The sequence below is a fragment of the Serinus canaria genome, chromosome 1 (assembly GCF_022539315.1).
Source record: "Serinus canaria isolate serCan28SL12 chromosome 1, serCan2020, whole genome shotgun sequence".
In the NCBI taxonomy this organism is placed as follows: Eukaryota; Metazoa; Chordata; class Aves; order Passeriformes; family Fringillidae; genus Serinus; species Serinus canaria.
The window spans coordinates 32,206,813-32,228,087 of record NC_066313.1 but is presented as its reverse complement, the minus strand read 5'-3'; the positions used below and the strand labels follow the sequence as shown (position 1 = coordinate 32,228,087).

At 42.8% G+C, this 21,275-nt stretch overlaps 1 protein-coding gene across 7 annotated transcripts in view; it reads right to left on the bottom strand.

Moving 5' to 3' along the window:
* The window catches only part of SYTL2 (synaptotagmin like 2), a 53,617-nt gene extending 38,447 nt beyond the window's left edge, over nt 1–15,170 (bottom strand). For all 7 annotated transcript variants that reach the window (XM_050977059.1, XM_050977072.1, XM_050977062.1 and 4 more), the window contains exons 1-2: nt 14,998–15,170; nt 1,227–1,648 (exon numbers count right to left, since the gene is read on the bottom strand). In XM_050977059.1, the coding sequence (XP_050833016.1) occupies nt 1,227–1,327 (101 nt within the window). In that variant the 5' untranslated portion in view covers nt 1,328–1,648; nt 14,998–15,170. The remainder of the gene's footprint in view (nt 1–1,226; nt 1,649–14,997) is intronic.
* Nucleotides 15,171–21,275: the final 6,105 nt, after the last annotated feature.

Genomic DNA, 21,275 nt, shown 5'->3' with positions numbered 1-21,275 from the left:
GCTCCTAGGGCAAGAGGCAGGCTGCCTTTTCCTTTGCAGGATATAAAGTATGCCTACACCAAAGACATTTATTAAAAAAAAAATAAACCTTTCTCAGTAGCAAAGAAGCATCAGAGATGCATCATGGTTGGAATAATTTCAAAACATTTAAACTGGAAATGCATTACTTCATGAGGAACTACATTTGGTAGTCTTCTCCAAGATTCCTTCTCATTCATCACAATGAGAAGGAATCTTAGAGAAGACTACCAAATCAGTGAGAGAAAAGCCTGCCTTCACTGAGGCCTGTAAAAATTTATTTCTCTTATAGCCCTTGGAGCTCTCAGCACCAAGGGCTATAATAGAAACAAATTTTTCATTTGTTTCTCCATTTTTCACAATTTGTCCACATATTATTTTGTGTACCTTGTAATGGATAATTTGCTTCACACTGGAAAAAAAACCCCAATGCCTACAAAAATCCTCACTCTTGAGCAGGCAGATATCAGCAACTATTTGCTGATATAGATATCTATGAAGCAAATATTTGACTGCTATCTGTGTAGATAGACAGAACCATCTGGGAAACACTACTTTCCATGCATGCATTTCAAGTCATGGCAGTTACCCTAATAGTAGCTCCAGTAAAACCTCCCAGCACATAAAACAGTCCAGAATAACAACACATTGCTCCATCTGTGACACCACAAAGAAATTAAAGAGCAATTTTCTGCTTTATCCGTGGATTGCAAGGACTTTTTGTGGCAGTGGGACACAGTGTTGGTATTTCTTCTGGACTGCAGCTCTAAATATTTTTGCTACAACTTCAGCATTCAGACATATTTGCAACCATATTTTGGTTTGTTGGGGGTGCTTGCACTCCTTTTGAGCCAAGTCCCTCACTATGCATTAGTCCAGTCTGCAGTGGTTTTGACACTTGCAAACCAAATCCTGTTCTGAGGAAACCAAGGCAGATGTGTATCCAGGCAGATGTGTACAGGGTGCTCTTGGCCCCTTAGGGAATTGCAAAGGTCCATAACAAATATGGCCACTAATGAATCATTTGTGTGGAAGAGGCATTCCATCCAGAGACTATGGTAAATCTAGTCCAGAGTCAAAAATCTCCAAACCACATATACTGAGGAATATGGGGCCCTCAGCAACAACTGTTTTAATCTGCTCCTGAGTAACAGAGCACAGGAACTGTGTGGGTCTTCCCAGGAAAAGTGGGGCACTACATCCCTTACCTGACTCTCTCTTCTTCAGTTCTTTTAAGCTCTGCATCCCGTTGCAGCACCTTCATTATTGCCTCTTGTTCCTCCTCTGTTAGGAAGCTTAGGTCAATCATCTTGTTTTGTGTGTAGGGCTGGTAAAGAGTCTGGGAAGATCTTGGATCCTGCTGAGGACAGTCTTGTAGCCTGCTTTAAAGTTCTAGAAGTCTTTTTCAGCAGGCACTGACAAACCTGGACCAGGTTACAGTCAGTGGTTTAAAGAGTCACAAAGATTGCTTTCTTGCATGTTTCCTTAGATGAGAGACTTCTGGGAGAGTGTTGCATTCCTGCTTGCCATCACAATAATGTCTTCTCAGTTTGTCCTCTCAGCTCTCCTTCCGGGAGTAACAGTTCATTGATTCAGCATATCCAGTGTTTGAGAACAAACAAAACATTCCCTAAAAAAGAGACAAGGAAGAACAAGTTGCAATATCAGGGATCAGGGAAGTAGATTATGTATTCATTTTTAATTAAAAGAAACAAGTTTTTCAGTATGATTAAATGACTTTATGAAGTTCAAATGGTCACTTCAAGTCAAACCTGTTTTACAAGCCTCTTGAACAAGGTGGCCATGAAAATATATTCCTCCCCAATAGGACAACTCACACCCTAAAACATAGAAATGAGTGTCATACAATTGGGACACTTTTATTATACAAGTATTTTAATCCACCCTTACAGTTAGCAGAACAATTTGAAGCAAAGGGGAGATAACCACCCCCCCAAAAATAAATAAAGAGCACTTATCACAATGATTTAAAGGAAGACAAAAAAAAAAAGGCCAAATCACTGTTCTACAGACAGTATGGAATAAATGTGAAACAATTTATACATAACCATATTGAGTATGTGTAATTACAAGTCATGTGGTAACATGAACCTCACTGCTTTATACAAGCCAAACTGCATTTACAAGTAGTAATTTGAAATACTGTTTTGTCTGTTTCATAGGCCATGGTTTCAGAGGACTATCCACTTAGAGATAATTCCAACTGTAAAAGACAAAAACCTCTTCTTCAAAAAAACCTTTAAGGAAATAGAGACAGTGGCATGGGGAGGAGTTAGTTGTGTCTGTGGTTAGGTTATCTTAGTGCCTCAGGATTCCAGAGATGTGGATGTCAAAGCCTGAGAAAAAAGAAATAAATGGCTCAAATTTAATGTTCAGAAGCATGCCTAGTACCAAACCTGGTAAGAGACAGAAGAGAAGCAGATGTTTTCACTGGACATATCTCTGTACCAGGCAGCTCTATCACAGCCCTTCAAGGTTGTGGGTGTCCTCCTTTGGCCCATCACTGACACTGTGATGTGGCTGACAGGATGCTGAACTCAATCAATTTACCAAGCACTACAATCCTGCAATGAGTCACTGCATTTGCTCCCCTGGCCAGAAGAGTGCAACCAGGCCATTAAAACAAGATATTGACACTGGCAGAACTCAAAAGGGAAACTTCATTCTAAAAATAACAGCATTTGTTTTAGATTTGGTAGGGAGCTGTAGCCATATTACTGATTATCCCCCCAGAAACTCCAACACCCAACAACCTTCTGCATGTTTTGTTTGGCTGCCATCTTTTTCTCTATGATTCTCATTGTGATTTTGTTGCATGAGGTTGATACAACAGCATCTCAAACAACCTGCCAGGTGTAACTTCATTTGCATTTATAAAATTATGGGTTTATAACTAGGCAAAAGGGAAAAGTGCTTCCTATAGGACTACCAACAAATAGAACAATCCTAAATTTGTTGAGTATCTATGACAGTACTCCTTCACCTTAGGAACAGGTATGGATATTGGTTTCAGCTGTCACGTGGAAACTTTCTACACCATCTGACACAGCAAGCAGTATCCACACTGCTTATCCAAAGCCCTGGATGCTGGTTGAATGGCAAGTGCCCAGCCAACAGGCACAGAAGCTCATGTGGCAACTACAGAACCTGGACAGCTGTGAACTGGAATAATCAAAGATTTTGTTTTGTTTCTTGCCCAAGACCAGTCCAGTCTGCAAGAAACTTTTGCAAGGAATAATATCTTACCACATCTTTGGTCTTTTTTTTTTTTTTAAAGACTAAGGGAAGATGTGTTATAATGTCTTATTATATTAATTTTAAACTAAAGGAAATAGTTGGACAGCATTTACAAAACAATCTGCAGACTTCACTGATGTCTCTCAGCACTCAAATCAATAACATAAGTGGAAATAGAGCTTTGGTCCTCCCCAGCTGAACAACAGTTTGCAAGGGCACATCCACACAGGCTGTGAGAGCTCACAGCAAGCAGCACTGCTACTGAGCTTCCCAGATACCATCATTCTGGGCAAAATTGGTAGAGCAGTTTCTTCAGCTAGGGGTGTGTCCCCACTTCTTTTTCAGTCAGAGACGAGATGGCAAGATACCACCACCCACCCTGGCAGGCTCTTCACCCATGATTCCACAGTTCTTCATAAACAAGAAAACCTCTTTCTGTGTGTGTGGTGTATGGCCAATCTCATGAGATTGTCTGATACAAGTAACTGCAAGGCTGGCTTTCTGCGAAAGATTATCAGCACTGATTCCAAACACAGATGGTAAAAACTGCTAGCTTAGAGTATAGAACCTCTTATAAAACTTAAAATTATTTTAAAAATAAAAAGTGAAAAAAAAAAAAGGCATACAATGTCTTCCCCCTGTTCAACTCACACTCTAACATCACTCCAGCCTCAATTATTTTGAATTCTTTTGGCAGTTTCTTCCTTTTAAAAACCCCTATACATGTCAGGAAGAACTGAGAGGTTTGAATAGTTTGTTTCGTGCCACTGCAAGTTCAATGGCAAGCATTTTTTTGTCAGGAAAGTTTTCAGAGTTTCAAGTAAGACTGAAAGATCCTTATCAAACGGATTGACTCATGGAAATTGATACCACATTGACTGACTTCCAAAGGAGGGGTCTCATTTGCTACATACTAACATTAGTGAGTCAAGGCATATTTGGCATGATTTTTTTTTAAACATTAAATTCAGGTAAAACCACACAAAAAATCTTCTCTTTAATGAAAGACTCGTAGTAATAAACAGGAATCTGAAATTATGTTTTATCCAACTCATGCATGAAAGCTTCTATGTTTTGGAAATAAAAGAAACACAAAGGCAACTCAAAATATAGTTTTGCCCCCACACACACTCTTAAGCTGCTCTTGGTTTTCAACTGGTTTAGGCCAGGCGCTTGTCCAAGAATTTTATCTTGTAAAATTTCTTAGCACCTCTCAGACAGCTGTACACCTTATTTTCTTTAAGTCAGAATTCACATTTTTCTAATACAGGAACCACAAAAGAAAGACAACTTTGTCTACAAACTAACTAACCCCACATAGGGCTCTGCTTACCTCCAGACACTGCTTTCCCCCAATTACAAAAGGGGACTGTTCATTTCAATACTGCATTACGAACACTATGGGATATTACATTAAGTGGTACTACAATAATAGTTCAAGTTTCCAAGTTTTTACTCAGTGCATACCTATGGGATGCAAATGAGGGAGGCAAGGAAAAGGTTGGAGTACTTTGCCATGGCTGACATTGAGTTTACCAACAGAGTCAGAAGACAAACAGCAAAACCCCAGTCAGCTGTTCCATTCAAACCAACAAGATCTCCTTTTGCATGCAGAAACCTCATAATGTCCTAAATTTACATTGCAAAACTACTTTTCAAGTGCTCCTTGTAGAGTAGACCTAAGCTGCTAAAGCTTTGATCCAGAGAATTTGTCTTGCAGCCAATGCCTTCTAACAAGAGGAAGAAGGTGACAGCCAATCCTACTTCTGGCTGCTTCACACAGCTCTCTGTGCCAACTCCTTCAGCTGAACAGCCACCCTGCAGGCCCGGCTGATCAGCAACTGCTATCTGCACACATCTTCATCCCAGAAAGCATCCACTTACACGTAACCTACTGGCTCTTAAAAATAAGAGGGTCTGGATTTATGTGCTTGAAAGCCACAATTTTTTCTAACTATATTTCTCCACTGCTAGAACATACCAGCACTAGCAACCAGGATGAGTTGGAAGTCCACACATAAGGCAACAGGAAGCTGAGGAAGACAGATAAATGCAATTGTGCACTACAACAATTTCCAGGTACAGAGGAACTTATTCTCAAAATTAAGTAAGTTTGGCCTACACTCATGATCAGGAAATAACAGACCTTTATTTTGAAGCAGGGAGGCCAAGAAGAATACTAAGAGCAATAAAAGCCTTGGAGAGCTGGCCTCTGTGGCCCTGAGAAGTGGCATTAGGCAGTAACAGTACCTCTGACTGCCAGCCCCACAAGCTACAGCTTTGCAGCAGCAACAAACAAATGAAAAAATTTCATTCTCCAGTGATATTTAAGCAGTGCAGTCACAGGTAACTCAGCACCAGCTAGGCTTAGAGATAATTTTTCTATAAATACATAAGGCAAATCCCATGAAGGCAGAACAGCTAATTAAGCTAAACGCCACTGTTGGCACAAGCACAAATGGTCATGAACACATTTGCTCAGAAGATCAGAGGATTATGGATTTCATTTTGAGCAGTGGAGAAAGAAAAGCTATTAACTTTGAAGAGGAACTTAAGTCACAATTCACAGGAGTTTTATAAGCTGTTGCCTGCAATTATCAGGACAAGAATTTACGCACAAGAAGGCCTGTTGTCATTTTTATTCCTGAAGGGGCAGAAAGGAAAAGATCACCCAGTAAGATATGCATATCTGCAGCCAATCCAGCTGCTCTTACAAGACGTGCTATCAGAATATTTTCAAAATTATATTAGCATATCATATGTCCAACAGTCCCAGAGATTAATTTAGAAAAGAGTGTTTGCTTATATATGCTTAGTCAGTGGGAGGCAGGGAGGTTCTTATCTAGCTAGATGTGAAGAGTGTTGGTAGAACAAGGACTTTTGCAGAAGTGAGGGATATCTATTTTAAGAGCAGTTTCAGAGTTACATTGTTAATACAGCAATGCTTCATTTTATTGCAATAATAAGCCTATTTGTTCTCCTATGCAGTACTCCTTACAACATGGTTAAGGGAAAGAACAGGACCAGATAACTGCTCCAAACAGCCACAAAGGGGAAAATACTGAAAAGTTACACACAAGCTTTGCTCACACCTTACCCTTTCTCAAAAGTGTCAAAGTAATCCTTGGTGGTTTTAACCTCTAAAATAGTTGCATGTCTCAAGATACTTTCACTGACAGCCTAATATAATGACATTCAACCAGCTGAAAGAGGAAGAAGTTCAGCTGGCACAAGCACGTCAGAAAAATTCGCATTTTCTCCTGGAACATCTGATTTGTTGGTCCACATGACTGTGCCTGTGGTTTAATTTTATTCTTATTTGGCAAGATATTAAGACCTTCACCACTCTGAAGACTATTAAGGCAATTTACTCTGAAGAAGAGCTAATAACAAAGAGGATAAAAGTTAACAACTTAATACTGGAACAGAAAAGAATAATTTGCTTTGGTTTTGTCCTAATCCCTCTAATCACATATGGCAGCTTGCCACTTCTTTCACAGAGCTTGGATATTGGCAGCACTGCCAAGAATGTAAATCTCTATACCTGTTATGGTGTAAAACCATTAGGCCAGAGGTATTAAGAGGATGTGGTCTCTGGAGAAAGAGGCTCATAAATTAAAGAGAAGCCTTAGGAAAGCACACCTAAACATTCCTTCTCCCAGTGACCACTGTCAGACTAACTGTAGATGCCATGCTATTTATTTCATGTTGCAATAAGTCTAAATCTACTAAAAATATATAATTTGAAGAATCTTCAAAATTACAGAAATTCCACCAAGTTAGTGATACTAACATCAGCATATTTTTAAATCTAGTTATATTTCTTTGCACATTGTACCATTTGTACTTGACTGTGGTTTAATCCCAGTAGGCACACTGCTTGAATTAGTAACAGTTCGTTTGAAAGAACTTAATTCTTCTAGCTAATTCTATTCATCAAGAATTACAAAACAAAGAATATCTTCTCAGCATAATGGACTTGAAATATAATAATGGAGGTGACTCAGTCCTGCAGATTTCTGAAGGCAGAGCACTGTCAGTTGCGTAACAATTATTCTCATCTCCATTTTGACAACAGAAGTGAGGCTCACAGGACTAAAGATCCAATTGCCACTTTCTCACTCTTCATGTCAACACTGGCATTAAACTCAGATAGGGTCTGGTCAGAGGGAGTGTTTTTATATCTTATTTGAAAAGGGTCTGATCAGAGGGAGTGTTTTTGTATCTTATTTGAAAATAGATTTAAGCAAAATACTAAAACCTTTAGAGAGATCAGAAGCAAACCAATTACTTGGTGGGAAGCATCTCCTGGCCCTATATATCTGATACATTTCTGTATGTAATGGCTAGCTATTTCTGAATGTTTTCCCAACATAAATAGGAGACAGATTCAAATTCTAGCAAGGAGGTTACACAAGAAAAGCCAAAACGTTGCCCCACCTCTCCCTTCCAAAAAATATCCCAGGAACAAGCAACCCTGAAACTCATAATGCAACTAACTGATTAATTTCTTAAGAAGTTTTTGTTAAGACATGACCTTCCTTTCATTTTACAGGAAAGAAGTGCTTACCCTCTTCTTCTGGAGACTTGTCATCTTAAACATATGGATCTAGCATGGAAGATAACAATGAGAATGGAACAACAGGACCTCTATCCCTTCTCACAAACTTTTATTGCAGAATGGAAAACACACCTGCTATTTCTCCCACTTGTACTGTCCCACAGAGGACATTAATCTATAAGCAGGAGCTGCCAAACCCTTTTCCTTTTCTTCCATTTCCCCATTCTTCCAAAAAAATATATGTACTCTAGTTTGGGATTTAGCATTACCCAGATTAGGCTAATGAACATTGCACTGATGCAAGCCAAATAAAAACATCTATTGTGTACCAGGAATTCCTTAAAAAAAAAAAAAAAGTTATCAAAAAAGCTAAAGTAGAGGCCTTGACAAGTTTAGATACTGAAGACTTTAGCGGAATTATCTGACTTCTACCCTCCTTCCTTGCTCTCCAGCAAGCATTGTCTGCATTTTAGCTAGAATTCTGTTTTATTGTAGGGTTTGTACTATTAGAGAATGGAAGAGTGCAGAACAATGTGACTAATTAACAAGTATTTCCTATCAGTGGCTACTGGGAAGTGACACACTTCCTACACTTTGTTAAGATATTCTTTCTTATATGAAAACAAACTGAGCTGCAGTTTACAGTCACTGGGTAGTTTTGACTCTTTCCTAGAGAAGACAATCCAACAAATGGGCTTATTAAAGGGCCAGCAGCACTGATGTGAAGAACTCTATGTTCCGAAGAGCAGACAAGAACTTGCATTCAAATACTTAAGAGTAATGCTAAACTGAGCTGACAGTAACTTTATAGAGCAGTTTCAGTCCTAAACACCAACCGGAAGACTGGAGCACACAGTTTCTGAAGAAATCTTTTCAAAGTTTTATTTCAAAGTCCATGGACATGACTTCTCAGATGATTTTTTATCTCATTATCGAAATCCTTCAGTCAGTATCTGTTGCATCCCTGTGACTTCCAGAGTCTTGCTATTACTCCTCATCTGAGGTGATGAGCTAGTTGAGCAAGGACAGCTACCATCACTGGCAGACTGATTTTGCTCCACTACTTTTGTAAAACTTGGAACCTGTGGGTTCCCAGGTTTCTCCTCCCATGTACCACTTGGATCTTCTCTAAAGCACTGTCAACAGCCAGCTGCTCAGGTCACTGTTAAGTAGCACATTGTCTCTGCAGGAGGGTGCACAACACCCTCCTGCAGAGACAATGTGGTACATATTAAGCATAAAATTGCCTAGCCCAGACAGCAACATTTTACATCATCTTTGCTTTCCCTGACAGAGGCCACTGATCTCAGTTTCCTCAGAGCACCTTTGCCTGCAGCCCAACAGAAATCTGGGATCACATAGAACATTGCAAAATGCACTCCATCATTCTTAGACAATTAACTGCATAAGTACCTGTGGGAATCAAAAGAATCTATAACTCACCTGAACCACTTAATTTGTCACTGCAATCTCCCTGCTTTTCAGCTACCAGCCTTTTTCTTGTAACCACAGCTCTATTTAATTGGACAAAGAGCCAGCAAACAGAACAAGACCTTTGTCTGTCCTTTCTCACAGGCTGACAGACTAACCACTCACCTAGACACTCACTTGCACTACCTTAGACACTCAGTAGTGCAAGTTTTGAAGGTTAAAATTATCTACCTAATAAATTACATAACCTGAAGGATACTAAGAAAGTTTATGTCAACTAATCAGGTCCTTGCTACCATAACTAAAGCCCACACCTACTTGAAAACAGGGCCTCACACAAATCAGGTGCTAGACGAAAGAAAATATTCTTTAGGAGTCCAGCAGTCACAGAAACAATAAGTAAGCCAAAGAACGAGTTGCAAGAAAATGCATTACATCAAAGTTCCCTGGTAAGTTAAAAATCAAAATGGTTTAAAAAGGTAGCATTCAGAATGGTTAAAAAAGCTACCATGCAGTCTGCACATAGACCACAGGTCCCTTCTCAGTCACCAAAATTAACTTAAACTTCGCAATGAAGTTTTTATTTCAGGGTTATTGGGTTTTTGTTTACTTGTTTCGTTGTTATCTTTTTTTAATAGATACATTTTAAAAGCCCATGATAGCTCCCTATTTAGAGGAAAATAACTTGCCCTCCCAAGCATAATGTTTTAACAGACAGCCCCATTACATGAAAATTTTGTATGCTATTGGGGTCGTTCTGGCTAAGTTGAAACCAGCCAGCAGCAATGGTATCTTCCTTAACACTGATATTGAATTGCAAGAAAAACAGGAAGCCTATCAGCCATGAAAACTTCACTCACGAGATTGTATTGCTGGGCTGTGTCATGCAAAATTGTCTTCTCCCTGACTGGTACCAGTTTCCCTGAACACTTATGGCCAGATGTGAGCAGAGAACTCTGACATTGAAAAATGAGGTGTGCTGTGGTGAAAGAAAGATAAAAAGCCATGGCAAGAGCTAAACCAAACTGCTACTCATGAGAAGCATGTAGCAGGGAACAGTTTCTGGAGCAGCCATCAGTTGCACTGGATGAGGTGAGGTGTAAATTTGCACTGCGTGAAAAAGATTTGCCCTACAAATGCTGCTTAATAGCCCAGGAACAGGAAAGAAGGAGCAAAAGACTGTGACAGGAATTGTTTCTCACACACAGGCAGCTAAATCAGGAGTTCAGAGTTTGTGAGGCTGGGCTTTGGAGTGTCAGGCCTGTCCCTGAACAGGTATTTAGTCTTGCAGGAGTGGCTCATTCTTTACAAACATAGCTATGCAAGGTGTTAGCTCACTTGCCCAATAGCTACAGCTACATACCCAGGAAGCAGCCAAATCCAGACCCCCATGACCACTTAACCCAAGAAGATTCAAATGCACATCCCATTGTTCACCAAAACATATTATAATCTCTGAAGGGTTTGCTTGGCTCTCTCTTGACACCCCCCCCCCCCAGCTCAGGCCTGAACTACCAAGGATTAAACCTCACAGAATCATTACTAAAGTGATACCACAACCTTGCAGGCAGAAAGAGGAAGCCAGGTACACTTTTGCTCAGTCAGGCCACTGTAAAAAAAAATCAAGGTCTGTCCTAACTTCTCTCCTGATCCAGACAGACCTGCATTCTGGGCTAAAGAGGAGTCCAGTTCTAACAGAGCAGAGGGAACAGGACAGTAACCTGAGGACATTCATTTTTACTTCTCTGGAGGTTAAGAGACTTGGATTAATGTAATCACTATGAAGCAAGGTTAAATTAATGACATTTACACTAACATAAGCCACCCTAGGATTAAAAAACAAGTTATGTAGGCAGGACCAGAATAGAAGGTTAAGGGCTTGCTGCTTCTGCTTGTTTGACAGATTTTTGCCCAGGACCTAGATACATACCTTTTGCTTACAGTGCTTCAAGTGCAATTCCAGAGAGTTTTCAGACCTCACCCTTAATTTTTCATAACAGATGCTCTATTTTTAAATGCTATTTTTAAATCACATTAGCCATTTAAATTCATTAGAGAAGAAAAGCATGGTGGCAGGTCTTAACATCTACAAGCTAATGGCATAGAAATAATTCCTAACCCAGGCATTCTCAAATACACTGATCTAGTTTTGGAGCTCTTGCTACATGGCTGAGATCACATAGTCTGACTGTAGTCCATCCAGTCCGTACACAGCAAAATCTCTGTCATTTATCAGTCAGCCAGAATTACACACTGGGCAGGAAATTTTATACAGAATTTACCTGTATTGTTTGATGCTTTTGTAGAACAAAACCATTTTGCAGTGAATCTAGGATATCGTTCTGCTAATTACTCCACAGATAAGTATCCCCTTTCTTCTCACCTTTCTTCTTACTTATACTCAAATACATTTAAACAGAGATGAAATGCAAAATTTCCTTGACTGGGACAAAGAAATAGAAAAAATTATTTTTAGAAGATTAATATTTCAGGAAAAAAAAAAGAACATACCAAGATGTAAGGGAAAAAATGGGATCATAGCATGGTTTGGGTTGGAAGAGACCTTAAAGACCATCTAGATCCAACCCCATGGGCAGGGACACCTTCCACTTGTCCAGGTTACTCAGAGCCACATCCAGCCTGGCCTAGAACACTTTCAGGGATGGCAAGTCTCCAGCCTCTCTGGGCAACAAATTGTTAAGTTGCTCATTAATTTGATGTATAGTCACAGGACACTGAGTGGCTTTCAGGTCAAAAATACTATGGCATTATCACCCAGAAAAGGAGCTATAAAATAAAGAAGGGGAAGAAGTAATCTTTTCCTCCTCCTCACACGTACATTACATCTCTTCCCTCTGCCCTCTTGATGTAATAAGCAGAGTCAAATTACATATAGCAAGGAAACCTTATAACATGAAGTAAGAATCTAGCATAGCCAGTTGCTGTACCCTGATGAATTGGAATGACTCCCTACCACAAGAATGAATCATAAATAAATCTGCTGAAATCAACTGTCACTCTCAAGTTATGCCCAAATAAGTTAAAAAATTGGAGACTGCTGATGCAAATGCAACATCACTGATCGTACACATTTTGGCATAAGTGTTTTGGAATTGGAAGATCAAACTATGAATCCTCCTTAAATTGACTTGTGATCAACCTAAATAAGCTGCCTTTAAATGCAACAGGTGATGGACTTCAAGCACTAGAAAGGTACCTACTACTTTTAGCAGTCATCCATTAGTCAGCAATCCCAGGTGAAAAGCACTTTCTGTGCAGAGGAAAGAATTCTTTACTATGGTTTAAAACAAGTCACTCTTGAATAAAGGGTGAATTCCAAAGGACAGGAGCATCACTTTTAACAAAAGAAAAAGAAAAATAAACACTTTTTCCTAGTGAAAGACTACAAAAGATCTTTATATTTCCTTGTAAATAATGTTTTCTTATTAGATTTTTCATTTAAGTCTGTTTCATCCCTTTCTCTCATGAGCACAGGAAACAATACAGAATAGAAAAGAAGTCATTTCTTCAACCTCATCCAAGAGCTTTCCTGGTTAAGCCTTTTTTCCAGATGAAACTATCAGAGATTTTTTCCATATACTAAACTGAAGCAGTATTTTCACTTGAGAATCTGGCAAGCATATCCTGCAGAATAAGAGGAATTTACTCCAGAGAATACCTGCACATGGTCTCCAGAGTACTCCTGGAGTGCTACCCAGTGTTCTAAAGCACTGGCTCCTAATGGAAATGACAAATTCATTTTTCTGTCATCCATTTTTGGGGGGCAAGAGAATCTTGTTTATTCTGGCCTTTGTCAGAATTGGAAAACAAGAACATGAAGACCTATTTCACTGAATTTTAAAAGTCTGACAGTGAAACTGATAATATACTATTTTGGGATGCAAGAAATGCTGGAAGGAAATTTGTTTAACAAGAGACAGGCCCAATGACAGCTTCAAGAAATTCAAAAACATGCCTTACAACCAAAGCAGAGAACGGCTGCACATGTAAGGTAGAAGCAGCCTAGGATGCTTATTATTTCCTTGCCTTAGACCTAGACATAAACACACTAAGGTATGTAATTGGTAGCAGTCTATAAGCATTTTGTAACACAGCAACAGTTTTAGTAGTATTTTATAACTTAGTATGAATAACACACAACTGCAAATGAACAGAGACTTGCAGTATACTTGCCCAAACACGGCACAGGAAAGCATAGGCAAATAGTAAAATCTGCAAGATAAGAACAGAGCATGTAGAGTGGTCAGGAAAGGTGCCAGATGAAACTAAAATAAGATTGCAGAACAAAGAGGAGACGTGTCTGATGGAACCAGAATAATCCTGCAAAACAAATAAAATGCCGAGTAACATTACGGTATGCTTATTCCCTCAAATAATACGGACTACATCATCTGAGATCACCCCCTTTTCTTCCAGGGAGGAAGCAAGGTGAACAATACATTAACAACTAGAAAAGAAGGATGATGACTTCTGAAAATCACAAGAAATCTTACTTTGATTCCAACTTCTCTTGCCAAGGAGCTCTCAAGCACTTTACTGTGACTCCTGCAACTGAAACAAGCCATCAAGAGGCACAGACATCAGTGCTAGATACAGGGCACCAGCTCCAGGGCTTGTATACTCCAGGTTTATTACCACTTACATATGTGATTGTTAAGAACCGTTTGGAAAAGAGATAATAACGACTAATGGTAATTAAGAACTAATGACCGGAAAGCTGCATTGTTGCTGTATACAAATTTAATAAAGTGCTTTGATTCATTAGTCTTTTAAACAATCCATCACTGAGAGCTTCAATCTGTGAGGAAACATGCAAATGTTTTGGTGCAACACTTTGATCAGTTCTTTCAGCTAATAAGATCAAGTTTCTTCTCACAACATCCTGTTAAGCATATGTTGTGAATGAGTGCGGGGGGACGCATCACCACAACATGTTCTAAGTCCTTTCCCTTTACACTTTCTCAAAAAGTTCAAAAATACTCGTCATTTAACAATCTGTCCCCAGATTTAAGTGACCTTCATCCTGGCGATCTTCTAAGCAGAGTCTTCTGCTCGCACAGATTTTCCCGCTCACACAGGAAAGACACAACTGGCTGCATTAGATTTTAGGGCCAGGTCCAATCTTGCCAGTCATTCCAGAGACGGCGTGGATAATGAGACTAATTCACTGTTTTGAGATTAAAAGTGTTTACGAAAAGGTCATTAACATCTCTCAGCTGAGATCTAAGCACCTCATTTAAATGAAGAGTGTTCTCCCATCCCCGCGGACTCAAGAGCTCTGTGCAGCAAAGTTCTGGCAGATACGCAGCTCTCACCCCGGACAGAGGCGGCAGCAGCGGGGATGTCCCGGCGTTCGGCTCCCCGGGCACGGTGCTCTCGAGAGCGCTTCTGAGGAAAGGCGCTGACAAGCGCCGCTTCCCTGCGGCCTCAACAACAGGGGCCGGGCCGGCGAGACACCTGTGAGCGCTGTGCCGTGCTCAGGGCAGCGGGCCCTGCCAGCGCAGCCCACCCGGCCGAGCCCTGCGGAGCAGCCCGGCTGGCCAAGGCTGGCAGCCCGGGCTCCTCAGCGGCCAGCGGGCTCGCTCGCACGCTGTCCCAGCACTGCGAGCGCGGGTGACTTCTACAACACTTTTTGACTCCGAGTCACTCCATTAATAAGACCCCCCCCCCCTTCCCCAACCCCAGAGCCCTTTCTAGGTCAGCCTCACCTCTCCTTCCGTCCCCTCCGCGGCTCCCCCTTCGTTCCCTCTGGCCAGAGACAGCACCGGCTCGCCGGTCCCGGAGGGTAGCCGCTGTTCCGCGCCTCCGCCCCGCTTGTCTGAGGGCAGCGAGACGGAGGAGCGGGGCGAGGCCGAGCCCGTCCCGCCGCCCTGGGCCAATGCCGGCGCCCGCCCCTCTGAGCAGGGCGGCTCTCCCCGCCCTCCCGCCCGTGTCACCTGTGGCAGCCCCGGGTGTGCCCGGCGGGGCCCTGACCGGGTGGGCGGTGGCACTGCCCGCGGGCCGGGGTAGCCTCGGGTCGGTGTCAGCGGGCACTGCTCTGAGGCTCCACAGCGGACAGTGCCTGCTTCCCAAGAAGCCCACGCAGGCAGCGTCGGCTTGACTTGACGAGCTGCCTTGAGGGACAATGATCAGTATTTCACTTTACCTGGCCCGAGAAGTGTGAACACACGCCCTTGTTTGAGTAAAGATACGGGCCGCGATAACAGAGGTTGCAGTCATCTGTTTGTTCAGGAAGGCGCTCTAAGTGGTTTTCTGTTTAATTAGGGGCACAAAATACACATGCCGCCATTTCATGGGGTGTTTCAGCAGGACCTTCCCCTCAGCCCCCAGGCACCACGGCTATTTCTGAAGCGGGAGTGCCTCTGCGAGCAGGGTGAAAGCACCGACCCTGGCATGGGGAGAGCTGGTGTGCTGGTATTTTCCTCTTACGCACGTACTTCTCATAATGCTTGATCTAACTGGTTTAATTCTAGTTTGGGGCAGTTGAAGGATTTCAGCCTCTGGAGTGTCCGGTAGTGGGACCCTGTGCCCTGAGGGCAGCCCGTTGCCACCTGCCCACGTCTGCCGCCCGGAGCGCTGGCTCGGCTCTCGCTCGCAGCAGCTCTGGTTTAAATTATACCCCCACTGTGTTCCCAGCCTGAGTCCATTCACTCCCCAAATCCTACACCATCAGCCCAGGCTTCCTGCTAACAATAAATTCTTATGTTTCACTTCCTTCTCAAACTTAGATATGGTGAACCAATTTTTAGAGAAAATTTAGTGTTCATAGCATTGGTGTAAAGTCTTGGTCAGTTATATGTCTTTTCAATTTCATTTGATACGCGGCTCTTCCTTTTCGATGACAAAATAAGGGACTAGAACATGCTTTTCATGCACTATGCAGTAAAATTCTGGCTTTATAAGCCTTTAGTAAGGCTTACATTCAGCTCACAAGGATCAGAGTGAATCGGAGACCTTGTGAAAGACTAAAAGTCGTTTGCTCCCCTCAATAATTTTCATTCAATCACCTCTCATCTACATATCCTGTTTACTCACCCCAATGCAGCATACTAAGCTCTGTCTCTTCAAACCCACACTAAAGTGTTTTTCAGTGCAGATCGAAGTGATGCCAAGCTCTTTTGACAGTCTTCCTAGATGGAGCATACTTTTCTCGCGTGTTAAATACCTCTTTCCCCCCTCTCGCAGCAGTCCCGAAGAAGAAGGAGGATATAACAGTGGTTCAGGACCAGGCACGCTGTATCAGCTGGCAGCTGTGAGTGCGCTTGACCCCTGCTGGATGGACTTGGAACTGATGGGTCTGGTGCACCTACTGCCCACAACAATTCCCCCTCTAATCAAGGACTTTGGACCTAAACTTAGGAAAAAGCAGCTCCTTGCTGCTAAATGGCAGAGGTCTCCAGCACCGTGAGAAGTGACTGCTGAGAAACTGTGTATGGTGGTGTGTGCTGTGTCTGTTAAAATACATAGGTGAGCTCTCCTGCTCAAATTTAATTTAGTGATGTGTTCTTAAAATGGATTCAGATTAAATCTGTGGGATTATGTGTCTAAGGACTGTCCCAGCTCAGACCAGTTGCCAGTTGATATCTTCATAAAGAAGAAACTGAAAATATCTGGATGACCTTCAGAACATGGAATACCTGAAGGACCCTCAGACTCATTCCTCAGTAACAGCAGATGGAAAAAGTCTGCACCCAGTGACCAGCCTGTTCCCACAGCTACTCTGCAGCTGTTCAGCAGATTTGAAGAATCTACTCATTTTATGTAAGTGCAGAACAGCTGTTTTTTCAAGTGAATTGCGCCTGAACACTCTCAAGGTGGCAGCAAGAGAACAAAAATTAGTCACAGAAGGGTATACTCTGCCGACCTTCCTCTCTTGTTCCCCAGACACAGTCACAGAGTTGTTAAGTTCTCAGCACAATCAAAAGATTTAAGCATGATTGCAGAGCAACAAAGAGTGTTATAGCACCTTCAGGAAAAAGTCCCAAACTAGTGAAGACTGCAGGTATCCTTGCATAGTAGTATTGCTATCACATTCAGAAGGCAGATCACCTTTCTTCCTTCACCCCTTTATTCAGCATGTCTCTCTAGTGATTTCCGAAAGTAAAAAGGAAGTCATGCCATCTTTTTCCAATAATGCAAAAATTAGTGTGGTTACAAAATGACAGGTATTAGTTGAAGAGATAGTAGCTTCCATTGAAGCAAACTGAGCTGATAATGCTTTCCTTCCTCCAGTTTCCTCCTGTCACTCAACTGCCTTTGACAGTGATGAACTAATGCAAATCACAGCTAACTCTGATGTTGTTCATTTAATGGCTGTAGTGACATTTCCCAGGTGGCTTTGACCACATCATCCCTTGCTTTTCATCCTTCAGTTGGTTCCTGGGCATCAAGGTAACTTTTTTTCTTTTAAAATCTTCCATGCTCTTAGGTTATGCCATTAAAAGTTCTCTACATGCACAAAGGAAGGCAGAGTAATAATGGTGAGTGGAGTAGCTTGAGAAATACCCTGCCTGGCTGCCCCCAAGTCCACCGCAGGAACTCTCAGCCCATCAAAGGTCCCTCTCTTCACACATGAAGGAATGCATCGTCTTAAAAAAGTAAGCCTTAAAAATATTTTATAATTATTTAGAATTTATTTTTAAATATTACAACAAAATATATACCAGAAGTGCAAACTGCAAAAGGAAAGAGTGTGAATAATTTATATTACTCTATATGGTGCTCTCTGTGGTAAGAAAAAGACTGGCTTGATAATAATTTTCATGAAAGGAATGGCTTCAAAGATCAAATGTGCATTACTAGGGCCTGATCATTTTCCTTCTATTTTGCTCCCAAACAAAACAAATTTAATCCTTCTGCCAGTGACCAGGGCATCTTTAAATTTACTGTCTTATGCAGTATGGCTACAGATCGCTGCCTGTAGGACTAAAAGCATTTTGCTCTTACTTTAATGAACATGCCTTAATTACAGAGACTACTCTACTATGTCAAATGGGACTTGTCAAAGGAAAACACAAATTCCCACAGGATGGCCAAGAATTATTAACAAAGTAAGTAAATGTGAATGTTCATCATGGAGAAAAAGCAGCTATGGAGAGACCTCACTGCAGCCTTCCAGTCCATAGAGGGGGCTTATCAAAAAGAGGGAGAGTGACTTTTTTTTATACAGGCAGATAGTTATGGGATGAGGGTGAATGGTTTTAAACTAAGAGAGGAGAGCCCAGAGAAGTTGTGGATGTCCTATCCCTAAAAGTTTTCAAGGGCAGGATGGATGGGGCCCTGAGCAAACTGAACTAGTCATGATATCTCTGCCCATGGCAGGGGAGGTGAGATGATTTTTAAGGTCCCTTCCAACAAGCCTTTCTATGATTCTATGTTGCCCATGAATGCAGACAGCAGCACTTTAGTGATTGATAATTTATTTCTGTGGTTGAGTATGGCTCCCAGGGTTACGTGGCTCAGGCACTGATATCCTATGAAGGAAGGAAATGACCAGAGCCTATCCAAAATCTACTGCAGTCCACTGGCCAGGAGGAGAGAAGCAGAAGTATTTAGGCTCAGACTCCAGCCTTCCTTTCCACCTTCATGAGCCCTGTCCCCATGCTGGCCATGGCCTTTTGCTCTGATGTGGAGCAAAGGGGACACAGGCCACAGAGTTTGGCTGTTGTTACTGCAGTACAGGAGCCCCCCAAGGCTCAGTCGCACTGAGGGAGCCGGTTCCTGAGAAAGCAGCTCGGCGGTGTTGGGTGGCCTGCTCACATTCGCTGTGGGACTGTCGCAGTACGGAGCTGGGACACGCTCTCTTTCTTGACGAGAGCTACAACTTGAGGATTTCAGCCTGGCACCGCATTTGGGCGAAACCCAGCCCGTCCCACCAGCCTTTCTTTCCCGTACTTCTCGTTTCCCGGGGCAGCGGGCGCCGGCGGCCCCCACGGCGCCCGGCCCCGTCGCGATGGCGACCGGCGGGCGGGGCGCGCGCGCGGCAGGGCCCGGCCGTGCCCGTGGGCCCGCGGCGGGGCCGGGGCCGAGACAGCGCGCGGTGCGGGCCGGGTGCCGGGGCGCGGGCACCGTGAGGGGGGACGCGGGTCGGGGTGCGGGCAGGGCCGGGGGAGGTGCCTCAGGGGGCTCTCCGGCCGTGGAGGGAAGGGTGGCGGGGGCTGAGGTACAGGGTGACAGTGCCAGCGGGATTTGGTGCCTGCGGGCAGCGAGGCGCTGGCCTCGGTGAGGGTGGCCCAGCTTTGTCCGCTGCGATGTGCAGAGGGCTGGGAGGAATAGTGTAAGAGGTATGGGGAAAGTGTTAGCCAGGGACGGATTGAGGGCAAAGGGAATTGTTAGGCTGCTTTGGAGATTGGGAAGGGGTTACAGTGTGCGTGATGTTGTAGCGTGACTGAGGTAATAGATTTTCCATATTCTGCCCCTGGGACATGGCAAGCCCGGGTGTACGGACAGAATGGGGAGTGAGAGGATGGACAGCAGGCAGTGGAAAGGGACCTCGGGGTCTTGGTCGATGGCAAGCTGAGCATGTGTCAGTAGTGCCCTGGCAGCCAGGAGGGCCAAGTGGGTTCTGGGGTGCATCAGGCACAGCATGGCCAGCCGGGCAAGGGAGAGGATTGTCCCCTCTGCTCTGCTCTGCACTGGGGCAGCCTCACCTTGGATATTCTGTGCAGTTTTGTGTGTCACAGGAAAGAGATCAAGCTATTGGAGAGCCTCCTACGGAGGGCCACAACCATGGTGAAGGGTCCTAAGAGGAAGCCATATGAGGAGTGGCTAAAGGTCATCGGTCTGTTCAGCCTGGAGAAAAGGAGACTTGAGGGGAGACCTTATCGAAGTCTGCAGCTTCCTCATGAGGGGGGCTGGTACCAATCTCCTCTCTAGTAAACAGTGAGAGGACCTGAGGGGATGGATGGCCTAAAGCTGAGTTCAAGGCATGTTTGGACAATGCTGTCAGGCACATGGTGTGATTCTTGGAATGTCTTGGATAGGGCCAGAAGTTGGACTCAATGATTTTGACAGGTCCCTTCAAACTCAGTGTATTCTATGAGTCTATAAATGCTGGGGACTGAGGGAGTGGAGGCTTCTGGTAGTGCAGCTGCTCAATAAATGGGGATAATTATGTGAGTGCAAATGCTAGTTTGGATGCTTTTAATGATAATGATTGGACTCATGAGAGTGGTGAGCTGGTGAGCTGTGTACAGGTAGTCTCTGTAAAAAGTGTCTGGAAAGTCACCGTAGTTGGGTTGCTGTGTCAGGAAACTGCCTGCCCTTTTAAGGATGCAATGGCAGTGAAGTTCTTGCTTGAGACAGTGCTGGTGCTTATAAAGGGGGTTGGCCAATTTTATTTGGGAGAAGAAATAGATATTTCCTTCTGTAAATGTTCTCCTGTGCATTTCAAATGTGCAGTCAGTCCTCAGTCCCCTTAAATATGTTCCTCTTTCTCTCATGTGTGAGTATTTTCTATGGTTTGCAAAATCCTTTATTGTAGTATGTGTTTTTTCACCTCTTAAGCCTTGGAGGCTTTCTTGTTCCTCTCTACTTGGGAACAATTTCATAAATATATCACTGGAGATCATCTGGGTCTGTAGTTAAAAAAAAAACACCTTAAGCCTTTTCAAAGTACTTCTAAAATTTTCTGGTTTATATCCAGTTTTAAGCAGGGAATTTGATTCTCCATTTAGTGAAAGGGACAGAAACAATTTAAAGAAAACCTTAGGGAGTGCTCTGGTGATCTTCACTTTCTGAGGAAAACCAGTCAAATAAATGTTCAAGTGGAAATGGAATCAATAGCAGTCCAGTTAATTCTGCAATGAAGAAGTGTGATGGATTCTTTTTTATGCTTAACAAGTGTATCCTGCACTTGTGCATTTGTTTTGGAAACATCAGAGGGGTCAAGGAGGAGCAAAGTACCTAACTCCCAGCCTCAGTGAGATTTTTTTCTTAATTCACTTGTTTATTTGGGTTTCTTTTAAATCTCAAGTCATACAACAGC